At 46.6% G+C, this 16,298-nt stretch overlaps 1 protein-coding gene across 3 annotated transcripts in view; it reads left to right on the top strand.

The window, feature by feature from the left end:
• Positions 1–16,298, top strand: part of LOC135192868 (polycomb group RING finger protein 3-like) — a 669,299-nt gene that overhangs the window by 425,503 nt on the left and 227,498 nt on the right. For all 3 annotated transcript variants that reach the window (XM_064176244.1, XM_064176243.1, XM_064176245.1), the window contains one exon: positions 9,738–9,855. In XM_064176244.1, the coding sequence (XP_064032314.1) occupies positions 9,747–9,855 (109 nt within the window). In that variant the 5' untranslated portion in view covers positions 9,738–9,746. The remainder of the gene's footprint in view (positions 1–9,737; positions 9,856–16,298) is intronic.

Here is a 16,298-nt window from a genome sequence, read left to right as displayed (position 1 = left end):
TGCCAAGATATAAAAATAGGATGAAGGATCAAGCTTGATAAGCTTCTTCATGAGACCTGTTCCAAGAGCAATGTCATCAGGCTCATGTGTGCCATGATCTCCATTAAGCACTTCCTTCACAGCAAATTCCTTCAGAACCTTAATTCCCTGCTCAATGGTGTTCCACTTCTTGGCTGCCCATGGCAGATCATCTCAGGAAGGATATCTCAGCCACAGCCAACAGGAGGCATGTCCACAAGCTTACCTTACCAAAAGGACTTGCTAGGTATTTGTCCACTCCACTCTCCTTGGTGAGCGGCCCTAGCTGCTTGGCAGACTTGTCTACCACCTGCAGGGCATTGGCACCAATAGTACAGCATCTCACCAGACAGCTTAGGATTGGCTCTCCTGATTCCCTTGAGTATTCCTTTTTAACTTCCCTGACCTCTCTGAGGGGATCGTTGGAATCCTGGATGTCATCCTTCTCCTCTTCCTCTTGTTGTTCTGGGTGTCCCTCTTCCTCCTCTTGTGCATCAGAGGTCCCCTCCCCTAAGTCCTCTTTTGAATCGCTCTTTGTCAAATGTTTCCTCTTAACCTGTGCTTTGGCTGATGCCAAGATTATTTGAGCTAAGATGGATTTTCACTGCTTTGCTAGCGGTTTTGAATTATTGGGGGACCAGCCTGAGGCCTATGAGTTTGAATCTGGTGTAGGGCTAGGGGTGTTTGATGCCTGAGGAGCTGAATTGGATGAATTAGTTGAATTGGCTGAAGAAACATCTTGAGCCTGAGCCATTATCTCTGTTCCTGGGGTTTTTGTCATGTTATTGTTATTGGCTGGGACATTGGCAGCTTTCCCAGAATCTAGGGGAGGAGGTGTAGTGGTGGCCCCCCCCTTGCTTTCCCCCCAACTATCACTGTTTACATTCAGTCTGCCACTTTGTTTATCATTTGTCTGTGTGCTAGTTAGAAGCAAGCTGGAATGTTTTGGTAAAAGAACTAGATAACAGGCAGTGGAATGAAAACATGGTGTCTCCTTCTCTCACAGTTACGCTGAGAACTCTGGGAAGAAGAAAGACTTTTTTCTCCATTTTGTCTTTCACTTCTGCCTTTGCCTTCAGACCTAGTCACATCTCATTAACCTTGCTCCTACTAACCTTGCTCCCTAACCTCTTGGCCGCACCTCTCTTCTTCCTGAGAACTGGGGTAAGGTTGAGAGGGCCGGGGGAGGTGTTGGGGTGGTTTGAAAGCCCCTCCTGGGGACTCAGGTTTCTGGGAGGGGAGTTGTGCTTCTGTATTGTTTATCCTTTGTATGTTTCTGTATATAACTGTATATAACTGTATATATTGTAAATAGCTGCTTGTAAATTCTGCTAGCTGTAAATAAATTGCTTCATCTATATTCCCAGAGGCCGTCTGAGTTAGCTGGGGCAAATACAAAGTGGGGGGGGGGGGGGGGGGGCGGGTAAGAGCCTAAACCATCACAGTCTGGGACACTCTCCTTTTGGCTTCTGAAAGGCATCACACCCCAATTTCTGTTACATATTGCCAAAATTAATATGAAAATAAAAATTACAAGACCTAAGATCACCCATGACAGAAATAGCACCGTCTCACGTGAGTAAAATTTACAACAAGGGTTTGGTGCCTTGGTTTCAAGTAAGATTACTCTCATTAAAGCTGTGGAGAAAGCAGAATTATTTCCATTTCCTGTAATGCTACTGGTAAATGCTCCTGTAATATTACTGATAAAAGACTCAGTGACATTAAATACTATATAGCCAAGAATGAAATCACCACAACTCTAATAAATGGATGTAATATTTTATTTTATCTTCTTCAAAATTAAATTAAACAAAAAGTAACCAATTTGTGCTTTTACCCGATTACACACCAGAAAGCAGAAGATAGGCCACACAATAGCCCCCACTAAGTAAAATTGCTTCATTAGCTTCATTCTGATTCCCAGAGTTAATTAGCAATCACTCAAAATTAATTTGCCCCGCGATGGAGTGCCACTTTGGAAATCACCCAGACTAGACTCAGATGGCTCTGGAAATTTGAATGAAGCTTATATTTATAGCTTAGCGCAATATACAACCAGATATTTACAGTACATACAGTTATATGCAGAAATATGTAAGGTAAAAGGTAATACAGAAACACAACAACCCCCCCCAGAAACCTGAGTCCCCAGGAGGAGCTCCCAACCACCCTTCCACCTTCTCCCACCCCTCTACCTTACCCCAGATGTTGCCTTGTGCCCTAAGGAAGAATGGAGGTTGGCTAGGGGGGGGTTAGGAAGCAAAGTGGGTTAATCAGACGGAGAGTGAGGTTAGAGAGAAAAATACAGCTCAGAGCCCAGACAGAGAGCGACTCTCTTATCTGTGTTTGGATTCTTGTTCTTATACATCTCAGCAAGGCTATGAGTGAAGTAGACATCACCACTGTTTCTCTTTCACAGCCTGTGATCTAATTCTTCTCACCAAAGCATTCCAACTTGCTTCAAACTAGCAGAGCTCTTCTTCATTTTAATTTCTTATTAAATGTGGCAATTTGAGTCCTCTCATTTCTTCTTTACTTATCTCAGGAGTTGTACTGGGTTTATATAGCAAGGATTTGGTAACAGGGAGGCTACAGGGGTGATTTCTGTGTAAAGAGACCAGGACAGAGAGCTCCAAGAGACCCACCACTGGCCAAAGCTGAGCCAGTCAGCAAAGCTGATGGTGCCTCTGTGATAAAATACAAAAGGGTAAAGAATGCTGAATGAGAGAAACAACCCTGCAGACACCAAGGTCACTGACGTAGGAAGGAGGAGGGGGGTGGGGAAGTACTCCAGGCACAAATTCCCCTGTAGCCTGAGAAAAACTATGGTCAAGTACATTGTTCCCCTGCAACCTGTGGTGGACCTCACACTAGAGCCAGGCACTAGAGCAACAGAGATGAAGTGTTATGAACTGGATGCAACTCCCTTTCCCCATCCTGCACTGCTCAGGACAGATGGGAGGAGGTAGACTCGGGAAAAAGGGAGGATTAGAGGAAGGCAGTTTTAGTTTTGTTCTTATTTCTCACTATCCTACTCTTAATAATTTGCAATAAATTAATTCCCCCAAGCTGAATCTGTTTTGTTTGTGATGATAACTGGCAAATGATTTCCCTTTCCTTATCTCAACCCATGAACTTTTTCATAGAGAGAGAGATGTGCTTGGGTTTGTTTGATGGATATCAGCTTGTATGTTCAGTCTGTTTTCTTGGCGGTGAGCAGAGGTCTTGCTCAGATGGCTGCGCATTGGAATGTATACTGAGATATGGTTGTGCTTTGATCACGCTTAATGAATTTAGGTATTTCACAAGCTTCTAGCAATGCTGTTTTAATGAATAGGCAATTGCAAAAGTAGAGTTACCAGTTTGACCGTCTGTTATTAGGGGCAGACCTACGCACTGGCTAAGATGGGGAACAGCTGCCTTTGTTAGTAGTGTTTTGGCATGCTGTGTTTTTTATTCTTTTTGCAAGGGCCCTGCAAATTGGATAAGAAGCGCTGCCTTCATTTTTAAAAACAAAAAGGGGGAACTGTGGGAATGCAAAGTGAAGAAGGATAATAACAGGCAGATGCTGACCTTGGTTCCTACCAGCTGCTGACTAACTTATCTCAGAAGGGATAGATAATGGATGCCTCATTAATGAGGAAAGCAAGGCGTGGTTTATGCTGATGAAGTGGGTTGTCCTTGACAATTTATGCAAACGTGTAGGCGTGTGCTTTATGCCCTGAGGGTGTATATTGAGAGCCAAAATGATCAATAAACATCTCTGGCATAATTCACATTGAATTGTCTGGAGTCCATGTGGCATCGCCTTGATCACATTCCCACAGCAAGCTAAACAGATTTCTGCAACATTTCATCATGTTTTATCCCCTGTCTTGTTGAGGAGGGTGATTGAGAGAGCAGCTTGGTGGGCACCTGGTGGCTAGACAAGGTCAACCCACCACAGTAATCTGTGTTTTTTTTTAAAGAACAATTTTCTCTCTTCCTCTCTAAATTAAATGTCTCAACTCAAATGGCAATTGCCTCATGATTGGCTCAGAACATCCTATTTCAGATGTCACTTTAAAGAGAAAGGATAATGATAAGAGTATTTGAATGATAAATCAGCTATCACTTTGCGGATTAAAAAAAACATGTTGGGAAGCACCCAATAAGTTGTCTCCAACCAAGGTCTAGATTAGTCAGTATTCCTAGTCTAATCAAACTGACATCTTTATAATGTACCATTTTGCTGCTAGCTTCTTTCTGTCTTTCTAAATAGTTACAAGTATATCTGATATTACTTCTAATATAGCATTTCACTGTTATGACTTTTCTGTCTAAAAAAGCTGACATGTCTCAATTCATTGATGATTCTGTGAGCAAAGAACAATGTGTAGCTTGGGTTGTTTATGGCTCAAGCCCACAAGATGCAGGTAAAACTGGAATGAAATCTCCTGCTGAGAACTAACCTTTCAAAATTTCATTGCCTGGAAGAGATTCAGCTTGTGCTGGAATTTGTATGTGAGGACATCTGTATGAGAAGAGTGATGAACCTGGTGAAGGATCTGGAGAACAAGTCCTATGAACTGGAGTCATGTAGTCTGGGGAAGAGGAGGCTGAGAGGAGACATTATTGCTCTCTACCACTATCTGAAAGGAGGTTGTTGTGAGGTGGATGTTGGTTTCTTCTTCCTAGTATCAGGCAATAGAATAAGAGGAAATGGACTGAAATTGTGCCAGAGGAAGTTTAGATTGGATATTAGGAAAATTTTCTTTACTGAAACAGTGGTCAAGTATTGGAACAGGCTGCCTGGGAAGGCGGTGGAGTCACCATCTCTGGGGGTGGTTAACAAATGTGTAGACATGGCACTTCAGGACATGGTTTAATGATCATGGTGGTGTTGGGTTGATGTCTGGAGTTGGTGATCTTTAAGGTAGCTGTCATGGGTTAAGTTAAATCTGCTGCTCATATTCAATACCATGCTGCTGTCATGCCAGCTTCAAAGTGAAAGTGCTGGCTGAAAGAAAGTTGGCTTGAAGTTCAGATTGTAATGTGAGAGGCTTCCTGTTCCAGTTGCTGCTTTTGGGTTATGGGGGTTTTGTGTGTTGTCTCTTTCCTGCAGAGATGGTGGCGAGATGGGTGGGAGTTGGATAGTTTGCTACATGCTGCTGCTTTTCTGCTTCATGCTGTGCTTTTCCTGCAAATAGGTTAAACTAAGGTAATTGTGCATTATATTATCAGCTAAGGTAATTATGCATTGTATTATTATTATCTTATTTACTGTCTATGTTTTTTTACAGAGCGGACAGAAATGAATTATTTTACTTTCAAAGGCAGTAAAATGAAAATGCTCTAACTGAATTGGAGAGGAATACAGAAAATTGTATTTAAAGATGTACAGGAAAATATGTGGATGTAGTCTACCTGGACTTCAGCAAAGCCTTTGACACTGTCTGCCACAAGAAGCTCCTAGCCAAGCTGGCAGCTCATGGTTTAGACAGATTCACTCTGTGCTGGATCATGAACTGGCTGGATGGCAGAGCCCAGAGAGTGGTGGTGAATGGTGCCACATCCAGTTGGCAGCCAGTCACTAGTGGTGTTCCCCAAGGATCAGTGCTGGGCCCAGTCCTGTTCAATATCTTTATTGATGATCTGGATGAGGGGATTGAGTCCAGCATCAGTAAGTTTGCAGATGACACCAAGCTAGGAGCAGGTGTTGATCTGTTGGAAGGTAGGAGAGCCCTGCAGAGGGACCTGGACAGGCTGGATGAGTGGGCAGAGGCCAACAGGATGACATTTAACAAGGCCAAGTGCAGGGTCCTGCACTTTGGCCACAACAACCCCAAGCAGTGCTACAGGCTGGGGACTGAGTGGCTGGAAAGCAGCCAGGAGGAAAGGGACCTGGGGGTACTGATAGATACTAGGCTGAAGATGAGCCACCAGTGTGCGCAGGTGGCTAAGAGAGCCAATGGAATCCTGGCCTGCATCAGGATCAGTGTGTCCAGTAGGCTCAGCACTGGTCAGGCCACACCGTGAGTACTGTGTCCAGTTCTGGGCCCCTCAATTCAGGAGAGATGTTGAGGTGCTGGAACGTGTCCAGAGAAGGGTGACAAGGCTGGTGAAAGGCCTGGAACACAAACCCTATGAGGAGAGGCTGAGGGAGATGGGGTTGTTTAGCCTGGAGAAGAGAAGGCTCAGGGGTGACCTCATTGCTGTGTACAACTACCTGAAGGGAGGCTGTAGCCAGGTGGGGGGTAGCCTCTTCTCCCAGGCAACCACTAATAGAACAAGGGGTCACAGTCTCAAGTTGTGCCGGGGAAAGTATAGGCTGGATGTTAGGAGGAAGTTCTTCACAGAAAGAGTGATTTCCCATTGGAATGGGCTGCCCAGGGAGGTGGTGGAGGCACCGTCCCTGGAGGTCTTCAAGAAAAGACTGGATGAGGCACTCGGTGCCATGGTCTAGTTGACTGGATAGGGCTGGGGTATAGGTTGGACTGGATGATCTTCGAGGTCTCTTCCAACCTGATTGATTCTATGATTTTGTGATTCGGAATATATGAATTTTTAACACCTAATACAGATACAGGATACATGAAAACTCCCCCAAACCCTTCCCCTCAACCAAACTAAACCACAAAACCCCAGTGCTTGTTTTCTTCTCCCCCTCATTGTCTCCCATTAGGCCCAAAAAGACCTGATTTCACAGCAAGAAATTCACTGTGGCCTTGCAGGCCGCAGGCAGGTTTCTACCCCATTGTTTACCAGATAAGACTCCCTCCAGAGAGCCAAAGGAAGGGAGAGAAGAAGAGAAAGACGTGGCTTTGCTGCCCACTTATAAAGTGATAGCAGGACTATGGCATTGAATAACAACATTATAATATTTCTCTGATAAAATTTGCTTTAAGCTATCTATTTTATAGCTTTTTCCCCCTTTATTTTATAGTTAATTCACATCATCTTAAATTTTGTCCTACCTGAGCTTTTACTGGTTGATGCCTCATTTGGTACTGCTTGACTAATCTATAGTGGGGTAAAATATCCAGTGTTCTCCAGGGGAAATAATTTCTTTATTTCAGTTTTTACCATAATACCTTTGGCTTCTTATCCTCATTATGCTTGGATTCACACTTAGCACACCCATAGTTTTGGCTGAATTCCTGCCTAATCAAATAACAAGAATTGTAGTTATTTTTTGTGCTTGGGTGTTTGCCATTTTAGGTATGCTTTTAGCTATTAAAAATTATGCCTTCACAATGGTTAACTTCCTATTTGGCTTGTGGTTCAAACAACAGTTTAATTATTCTCATAAATATTTCTGAAGTATGGTCATAAATAGCTCTTCTCCTGCACTATATAAATGTGTGTAGTTCATACAGACTTTTAAATTGGAGGTGTCATTTGCTGTATTGAAACTGCATGTTACAGATTGAGGACTAAGTGTCCCACCATAGAGATAAATTCCTCCAGAGTACCAGAGAGTCCCAGAGGGTGGACTTTGGGAAATTATAATTGTGTTATTCCATCCCATAATCCTGCATCTCCCTATATAAGGAGAGTTCACAACCAGTTTGCTCTCTTTCTCCCTCCTCTCCCAAAACATGTGGTTGCTGTTATCTCTTTGGTTTGTGGGGGAGTGCGGCCTTCTGCAGCCTTTCTTGGCAAGCTATTTTCTTGATGCACAATTTGGCCTAGTCAGTCCCACTTTGGGGGGGGAGGCATTGAGGCCTGGTAGGCCTGTCTTGGAGGGGGGCAGTTTGATATACTTAGGTGTCGGGGTACGGAGGCTGGCGAGAGGCGAGATCGGGGTACTGACGACTCGAGACAGCAGCTTCTAGGCATCTGTGCATCAGTACGATTTATTAAGGCAATACAGCGGTTTATAAAGCCCCCAGAGGGGGTGTGCACAACCAGCCTAGGGCTGGCAGAAGTGGACAGTACAGATTGGCCCCAAGTTATGTGTAAGGCAGAGATAGGTTACCTGTGGTAAACACCCTGAGGCTCCCACCCAGGGGGGCTGGCCGGGATCAGCCCCCCTGGGGCTGTGTTCGCCCCAGGGGCCGGCAGATTCCACCCCCTGACAGCTGTGCGTGGGTTGCTCACTGTTCTCAGCCTAGGCCTCTGGGAATCAGTAAGACTCCAAGGACACTTCCCATCACAGGGCCTGATGTTTACATTCCATACCTCGTTGCAGGAGAAAGCTTCCCACACTTAGGGCCTACTGAGGCTGAGTGTGGGGGGGAAGGTTTTGGCCTGCTTGAGGCCTAGTAAGGCTTGGTAGGTCCAGGTGGAGAACTGGGCCAAGGCTGATTCTGATTTGCATATATATTTCCTTTGTGCTTTTATATCTTTTGTAGTTTTGGTTACTTTTGTATTTTCCGTTTAACCTCCAATTCTGTGTGAGTGTTTTTATTTACTCTTTTGGGGTAGAATACTTTCTGTCCTTTTGCCCTGAGTGGCTAGTGGCTCAAACCAGGACACTGCAAACTATGTGGCTGCTATTGTTACATAGTAACCTAGCTATAAAATAAGGTTTAAAAACAAGTATTCAAGTTTCCTGGTATAGGTTCTGATCTATCTGATCAGAAACCCCCCTATCTCCCTTGTGCAGCATGGGGTGGGGGGCGCAGATGGTGCAGAGTCTAGAGAGAAGGAGTGAAGTTGGGCATGGGAAATGGGGAGAGGAAAAGTGTTGTTTTAATGTTAGTGGTTTTGTTTCCCACTACCTGACTTAATTATTACATTTTAATTTTAATTGTCAATAAGTTATTTAAGTTGATTCTATGTTGCCTATGGCCATAACTGGTAAATATGCTAGTCTGAAGTTATCTAGAATGTTTTGGTCAGAAGGATTAGATCACAGGCTGTGAAAGGGAAACAATGGTGATGTCTACTTCACTCAGGCTTGCTGAGATGTATAAGAAAAAGAGTATAAACATAGATAAGGCAGTTCAGGCACTGCCTGGGCTTTTGAGCTGCATTTTCTCTCTAACCTCACCCTCCATCTCTCTGATTAATCCACTTGCTTCCTAACCCCCCTGGCTGACCCTCCATTCTTCCTTGGGGCACAAGGCAACATCTGGGGTAAGGTAGAGGGGTGGGAAAAGGTGGAAGGGTGGTTGGGAGCCCCTCCTGGGGACTCAGGTTTCTGGGGGGGTTGTTGTGTTTCTGTATTACCTTTTACCTTGTATATTTCTGTATATAACTGTATATACTGTAAATATCTGCTTGTATATTGTGCTAAGCTGTAAATAATAAGCTTCATTCAAATTTCCAGAGCCAGCTGAGTGATTTCCAAAGTGTGGGGGGGCAGGTAACACTCAAACCACCAATGTAAACAATCTCTCTGGTTTTATTTCAAATCACGAGCTTTCTCATTCATGTTTTTCCTAATTTCTCTGCCTGTTCTGCTGAGGATGGGGAGTGAGGAAGCAACTGGGTGGGATTCTGGCATTTATTCAAAGCTAACCCATCACACTTGGTTAGCATTAATAATTTACTAGGACTCTTCCGCTCTGAAAACTTGACGTGTAAAATAGTGTAGATTTCAATTATTTCACCATTCATTTTTGTCATCTTTTAAAAGATATGCATAAATATACAAGAGTCTGAAGCCATCTACATAAAGCATATCTTTAAGATGAATTATGGTTACTCCTTTATTCCATAACCGCTTTTACCTCATGAGTACATCTGACTTACTATGTAATGTGTGGGTGATTTTTTTTTTTTCACAGATACCAAAAATGATGACTAGAAAGATTAAGCTTTGGGACATCAATGTCCATATAACCTGCCATTTGTGCAACGGATACCTGATTGATGCCACCACTGTAACAGAATGCTTACATACCTGTAAGTAGGAATATAGTGCTGTAAGACAAAACTGTTTTTTTTTTACTTCATGTGCCAATGTCTTAACAGTTTCAGTTGACATTTAAAGTTTTACTGTGTATTAGCCAGAATAACACAAGGTTTGCTATGCACTTAGAAATTTTCAACAAAAATATTTTTTCTGTGAGGCAAATAAGGAGAACAAAGTTGAAACCATATACAGTAAATGGTAATCTGAGTGTTTACGAATGCAGTTTCTCTGCTGAACATCAGAAGAAATGTAGCATACTTTACAGAGGGAATATGAAATGATGCAATGTTTCAGTTTTGCTGGAGATAATTTTTTCCACTACATTCGATTTCTATATGTTGTTCATCAGCTTTCTTGGTTTTCTTCCCATTCCTCATTCTTGAGTCCCTTCTCCATGTGCTCCAAATATCAAGTTCCTTGATGTTTGTCTTGGGTTCAAATGCAGGTTCCCAGAGACTCTTATAAATTTGGTAGACCCAATGACAATTTATAGAATTTATAGAGTGCCCTCCCCTCTTCCCCCTCCTTTCCCCAAAAGACAAGGAGAGAGATAAAGGTAGGGACACCCAAATAAATCAATCTCACTCGATTTGGAAGTTAAAAAGGAAAAGTTTAACAATAACTTAGAAAAAGGGATTGGAGGTAGGGGAGTTTACAAAGGATAAGGAAGGGAAAACAGCAAAATACAAACAGGGATGGATACAACCCGAGTAGTGTGATGGTGTCTCTGCCTCGTGGCTGCCACGTGTTGTGCTGGTATGCAGTATCAGTGTGTGTGTGATCATGAACACAGGAAGAGAGAAAGAGCGTGAGGAGCAGGAAGTGCTCCTCTTTTATACCGCAGGAAGTGGGGGGAGTGGGCTAACCATCACCTGGAGTGTGGCCCACCCCTGAGGAGGGGCCAAGACCCCTAGGGTCAGGTTCAGGGTCACTCCCCCAGGAGTGTTAACCCTATACATTCCACCCCTTGGTTAGACCACTTCCACCTTCCTAAGAACAGTCTTATTCTCCAAAGATGGGAAAAAGGTGTCCATGGGTTAAGAGTTCTTAAAGTCCTTCTTGGTCCCCGGCTGTATCTCAAGGCGATGTGCTCCTCTGGTCCGGTGCAGGTTGCTGAGATGTGAGCAGGGCAGGAACGGAAGAAAAGTCAGTGAAGCAGGAACAGTTCTTGTTGGAACTCAGGAAAGTCTTTTCCCTCTGTGAAGAAAACATCAGGAACAGTCTCTCTTGGTGTCTGGCATCAGGGGAACAGGTGTAGATGAGATGGCTGTAGACATCCTCTGGAGGGAAATCAGGAACAGTCTCTCACTGCAGGGCATCAGTGACGAATCAGATGCAGGGTTCTGGTTGGACGCCGTGGTGTGATGCGATGTTGTAGGACTCTGGATAGCTGCTGGTGCGATGTAGGTTCTGTTGGACGCCGTGTAGTGGTGAGGGTATAACTACAAAAGCAACTTGTAACCCCTTATGAACTATAATACAAGTATTGCACAACTATGGTACAAGTATTGCACAACTATGATACAACTATAATACAAGATAACCTGAAAGTATCTGGAACACATGGAATCAACTCTGAGATTTCAAAACCTTTTCAGCTAAAGAGAGATTTCTCTGAGGGACACACTCGATAACACCAGTTTCCATCATCACCCAGTATGTGTGACCAGGACCCTCTGCAGATACCACCCCTTTGATAGGTTTTCCCCCACCAGAGGCAGGAGCAACCCACACAGTCTTTCCCAGTAGATTCCTTTCACAGACTACAGGAACTCCATCTCCCTCAACTATGGGCAGTAGGGCAGACTGAGCAGGACCAGCTCTGTTAACTGATCCCCTGCTGTTCACCAGCCAAGTGGCTTCTGCAAGGTGCTTCTCCCAGTTTCTGAGAGTTCCACCTCCCATAGCCTTCAGGGTGGTTTTCAGCAGACCATTGTGTCGCTCAATCTTTCCTGCAGCTTGTGGGTAGTATGGGATGTGATAAACCCATTCTATCCCATGCTCTTTTGCCCAGTTGCTTACAAGGTGGTTCTTGAAATGGGTCCCATTGTCTGACTCAATCCTCTCTGGGGTACCGTGTCTCCACAGGATGTGGCTCTGCAGGCCCAGAATGGTGTTACGGGCAGTAGCATGAGGTACTGGGTAGGTTTCCAGCCACCCCGTGCTTCCCTCCACCATGGTTAACACATACTGCTTGCCACTGCGAGACCGAGGCAGAGTGATGTAATCGATCTGCCAGGCCTCCCCATACCTGTACTTTGACCACCGCCCCCCGTACCACAAAGGCTTCATGCGTTTAGCTTGCTTTATGGTGGCACAGATGTCACATTCATGGATAACCTGAGTTATGGCCTCCATGGATATGTCCACGGATCTGTCTCGGGCCCATTGGTATGTGGCATCTCTTCCTTGGTGACCAGAAGAGTCATGTGCCCACCGAGCTAAGAACAGTTCACCTTTGTGTTTCCAGTCCAGGTCAATCTGGCAGATGTGGGCAGCCAGGTCAGCTTGGTGGTTATGCTGCTGTTCTTCAGTGGCTCTGCTCTTTGGGATGTGAGCACTGATGTGTCGGATTTTAACTGGCAGTTTGTCCAGGCGTGCAGAAATGTCTTGCCAGAGGTCAGCAGCCCAAATAGGCTTCCCTTTTCTCTGCCAATCATTTCTCTTCCACTCCTTCAGCCACCCCCATAAGGCATTTGCTACCATCCATGAGTCGGTGTAGATGTATAGCATTGGCCACTGCTCTCGTTCTGCAATGTCCAGGGCCAGCTGGATGGCTTTCACCTCAGCATATTGGCTGGATTCGCCTTCTCCATCTCTTGCCTCTGCAACCCTGCGTGTGGGGTTCCAGACGGCAGCCTTCCATCTCCGCTTGCTGCCTACCAGACGGCAGGATCCATCTGTGAAGAGAGCATATGCCTTTTCCTCCTCAGGAAGGTCACTGTATGGGGGGGCTTCCTCGGCACGGGTCACTGCCTTCTCTTCTGCTGGTTTTCCAAAGTCAGTGCCCTCTGGCCAGTTGGTGATGACCTCTACAATGCCTGGGTGCTCGAGAGTCCCCATCCTAGCCCTCTGAGTTATCAGAGCCATCCACTTACTCCAAGTGGCATCTGTGGCATGGTGCGGAGTTGAACCCTTCCCTTTAAACATCCAAGTCAGGACTGGAAGCCTTGGAGCTAAAAGGAGTGGTGACTCCGTCCCAATCACCTCAGAGGCAGCTCTGACTCCCTCATAGGCAGCTAGGATTTCTTTCTCTGTGGGGGTGTAATTGCTCTCTGAGCCTTTGTACGCCTTGCTCCAGAACCCGAGTGGGCGGCCTCTTGTCTCATCAGGAGCTTTCTGCCATAGGCTCCAGCTAGGACCATTCTCACCGGCTGCTGTGTAGAGAATGTTCTTAATCTCTGGGCCGGTTCGAACTGGTCCCAAGGCCATGGCATGGACCACCTCTCGTTTGATCTGGTCAAATGCCACCTGCTGCTCAGGTCCCCACCCAAAGTTATTTCTCTTTCTTGTTACGTCAAAGAGGGGTTTCACAATTTGACTGTACCCGGGAATGTGCATCTTCCAAAAGCCCACAAACCCCAGGAAGGATTGTGTCTCCTTCCGGTTAGTGGGTTCCACCATAGTGGCCACCTTATTCACCACATCCATAGGGATGTGGCGTCGGCCATCCTGCCATTGAACTCCCAGGAACTGGATCTCTCTGGCAGGCCCTTTCACTTTGCTTCTCTTAATGACAAAACCAGCATCCAACAGGATATTAATGATCTTCTCACCCTTCTCGAAGACCTCCTCTGCTGTCTCACCCCATACAATGATGTCATCGATGTACTGCAGATGTTCTGGAGCTCCACCCTTCTCCAGTGCAGTCTGGATGATGCTATGGCAGATTGTAGGGCTGTGCTTCCACCCTTGAGGCAGTCTGTTCCAGTGGTACTGGACTCCTCTCCAGGTGAAGGCAAACTGTGGCGTACATTCTTCTGCAATGGGGATGGAGAAGAAAGCATTAGCAATGTCAATTGTGGCATACCATTTGGCCTCCTTAGTTTCCAGTTCATACTGCAGCTCCAACATATCAGGCACGGCTGCGCTGATTGGAGGAGTCACTTCGTTCAGGCCTCGGAAATCCACCGTGAGTCTCCACTCCCCCGTCTCCTTTCGCACTGGCCATATCGGGCTGTTGAAGGGCGAGTGGCTCTTGCTGATGACAAGCTGCTGCTCCAGGCGGCGAATCAGCTGCTGTATGGGTAGCAGGGAGTCGCTGTTGGTGCGGTATTGCCTGCGATGAACTACACGAGAAGCAATAGGTAACTTGACATCTTCCACCTTGTGGGTACCAACCACGGAAGGGTCATCTGACAAGCCAGGCATGATAGACAGCTGCTCTTTGTCTGCAGTCTCTACAGCTGCTATGCCAAAAGCCCACTTGTTCCCCTTCGGATCTTTAAAGTACCCTTCCCGGAGAAAGTCGATCCCCAGGATGCAAGGTGCATCAGGGCCAGTTACTATGGAGTGCTTCTCCCACACATTCCCGGTGAGGCTTATCTCAGCCTGCAGCACAGTCAACTCCTGAGACCCCCCTGTGACTCCTGCAATTGTAACAGTTTCTGTCCCCCTGTGGCTGGAGGGGATCAGAGTGCATTGGGCACCGGTGTCTACCAACGCTCTGTACTTCTCAGCTTCAGAAGTGCCAGGCCATTTCACAAACACGTCCCAATATACTCTGTTATCCCTGGCCTCCGCCTGGCTGGAGACAGGGCACCTCTAATTCTGAGCAGTGTGACCGCATGAGGCACATGGACCTGAGTTACTGGCTTCACCACCCCTTGAGCGAGAGGGCTGCCTGCGGGACACTGGGGCAACCCCTCTTCTGGAGGAGTTATTCCCTGTGTTTGTCCCCTGCAGTTCCCTTACCCTGGCCGATAGAGCTGAGGTGGGCTGGCCATGCCATCTGTCCATGTTTTCCCCATGGTCACACAGTGTTCTCCAGAGTGAACCCCTGTGTGTACCCTGTCTGCTCTGGGCTGGTCTCCTGCGGGGAGGAGGAGCACGGCGTGTGTTCCTTACAGCTGAGACTTGCACCCATTCTGAAGGTGAAGAGCAGTCATCCTCTGCCTTCTGCATTTCAGAGAAAGAGGCTTTTAGCTCGTTCATTTCTTGGGTGAGGGTCTCTACAGTGGCAATTAAGGTTTTCCTCGACAAACTGTCTTCAAACTGTCTTAGGTCATTCACAAACTCCCTGATTGTGGGAAGGTTGTTGGGGTCTCTGCCCAGCAGCAGTGCTCCCAATGTGGGGGCATATGTGGGAGGGGCACACTGGGTCAGTTTCTTTAAGAGGGCTGGCTTCATGCGGACATCATCAGGGTCCGAGGGCATCTGGTCGGCCCCATAAATTATCTCTTGAACCGCCATTTGCCTCAGGTATGAGATGCCCTGTTCCATATCTGTCCATTTAAGGGGATGGAAAATCATGTCATCCTTAGTCGGGTACCTGTACCTCACAGCTATCAGAAGCCTGGCCCAAAGTGAGTGGGTACCATCGAGCCTTCCCAGTTCCTTATCCACACCTCCATCCCTCGACAAGGGTCCCAGCTGCTTTGCCTCCCTCTGATCTAGGTCCACGGTTTCTGCTCCTGCATCCCAACATTTCAAAAGCCAGGCTAAAAGGGACTGTCCGTTTGCCCTTGCATACTCCTGCCTTGTGTGCCTGATTTCCTTTCTGGGCATGGAGCTGATAAGGATCACTCCATTATCAGGTCCATTTCCAGCTGGTTGCTGTTGCTGGGGGGTGCTGGTTCCCGAAGAGGTCCCTTGCCCTGGATCGGTGTCTGTGGGAGGGTTTGATCTGGCTGGCCGCGTAGAGGTCCCTTGCCCTGGATCGGTGTCTGTGGGAGGGTTCGGGTTTGATCTGGCTGGCCGCGTGGTAATTGGAGCCAGATGGAGGGGGCTGGGCTGAGGGGGCAGGGTCCGGGGGGCTGCCCTGGGCAGGACCGGAGGCGGAGTTCGGGGCGGAGCCGCGCTAGGGGCGGTGCCTGGGCTCGGGGCGGTCGGACCGGTCTGACCTGTCGCCCACCCCCCGCAGCTGCAGCTCGGGCAGTGAGGGCCACCCCTCCCCCTAAGCATCCTAATGGCGGCGCCCACCCGATACTTCCACGTGTCCAAGTTCACAGCTACCTTGTTCATTCCCAAACCCACATTTACACACAGTGAAATAACAGCTATCCAGTACCATTTCTCCCCCAAAATATCTGGAGCTTCTGTGCTCCAATGCATATACTCAGATTGATTCCATGTTCCAGAAACATTTCTAAACACAGTGATATTAATAACAGAATTCAGGAAATAGGCATAGACTCGGACAGGCAAAAGCTTAGAATATTCCCAGAGCATATCAATGACAATCCAGAAGACATGGTAACTTATAAACTTTAAC

Source organism: Pogoniulus pusillus, chromosome W, assembly GCF_015220805.1.
Source record: "Pogoniulus pusillus isolate bPogPus1 chromosome W, bPogPus1.pri, whole genome shotgun sequence".
Taxonomy (NCBI): domain Eukaryota; kingdom Metazoa; phylum Chordata; class Aves; order Piciformes; family Lybiidae; genus Pogoniulus; species Pogoniulus pusillus.
Note: the sequence above shows the minus strand (reverse complement) of the source record. Positions and strands in the feature narration are given on the sequence as shown.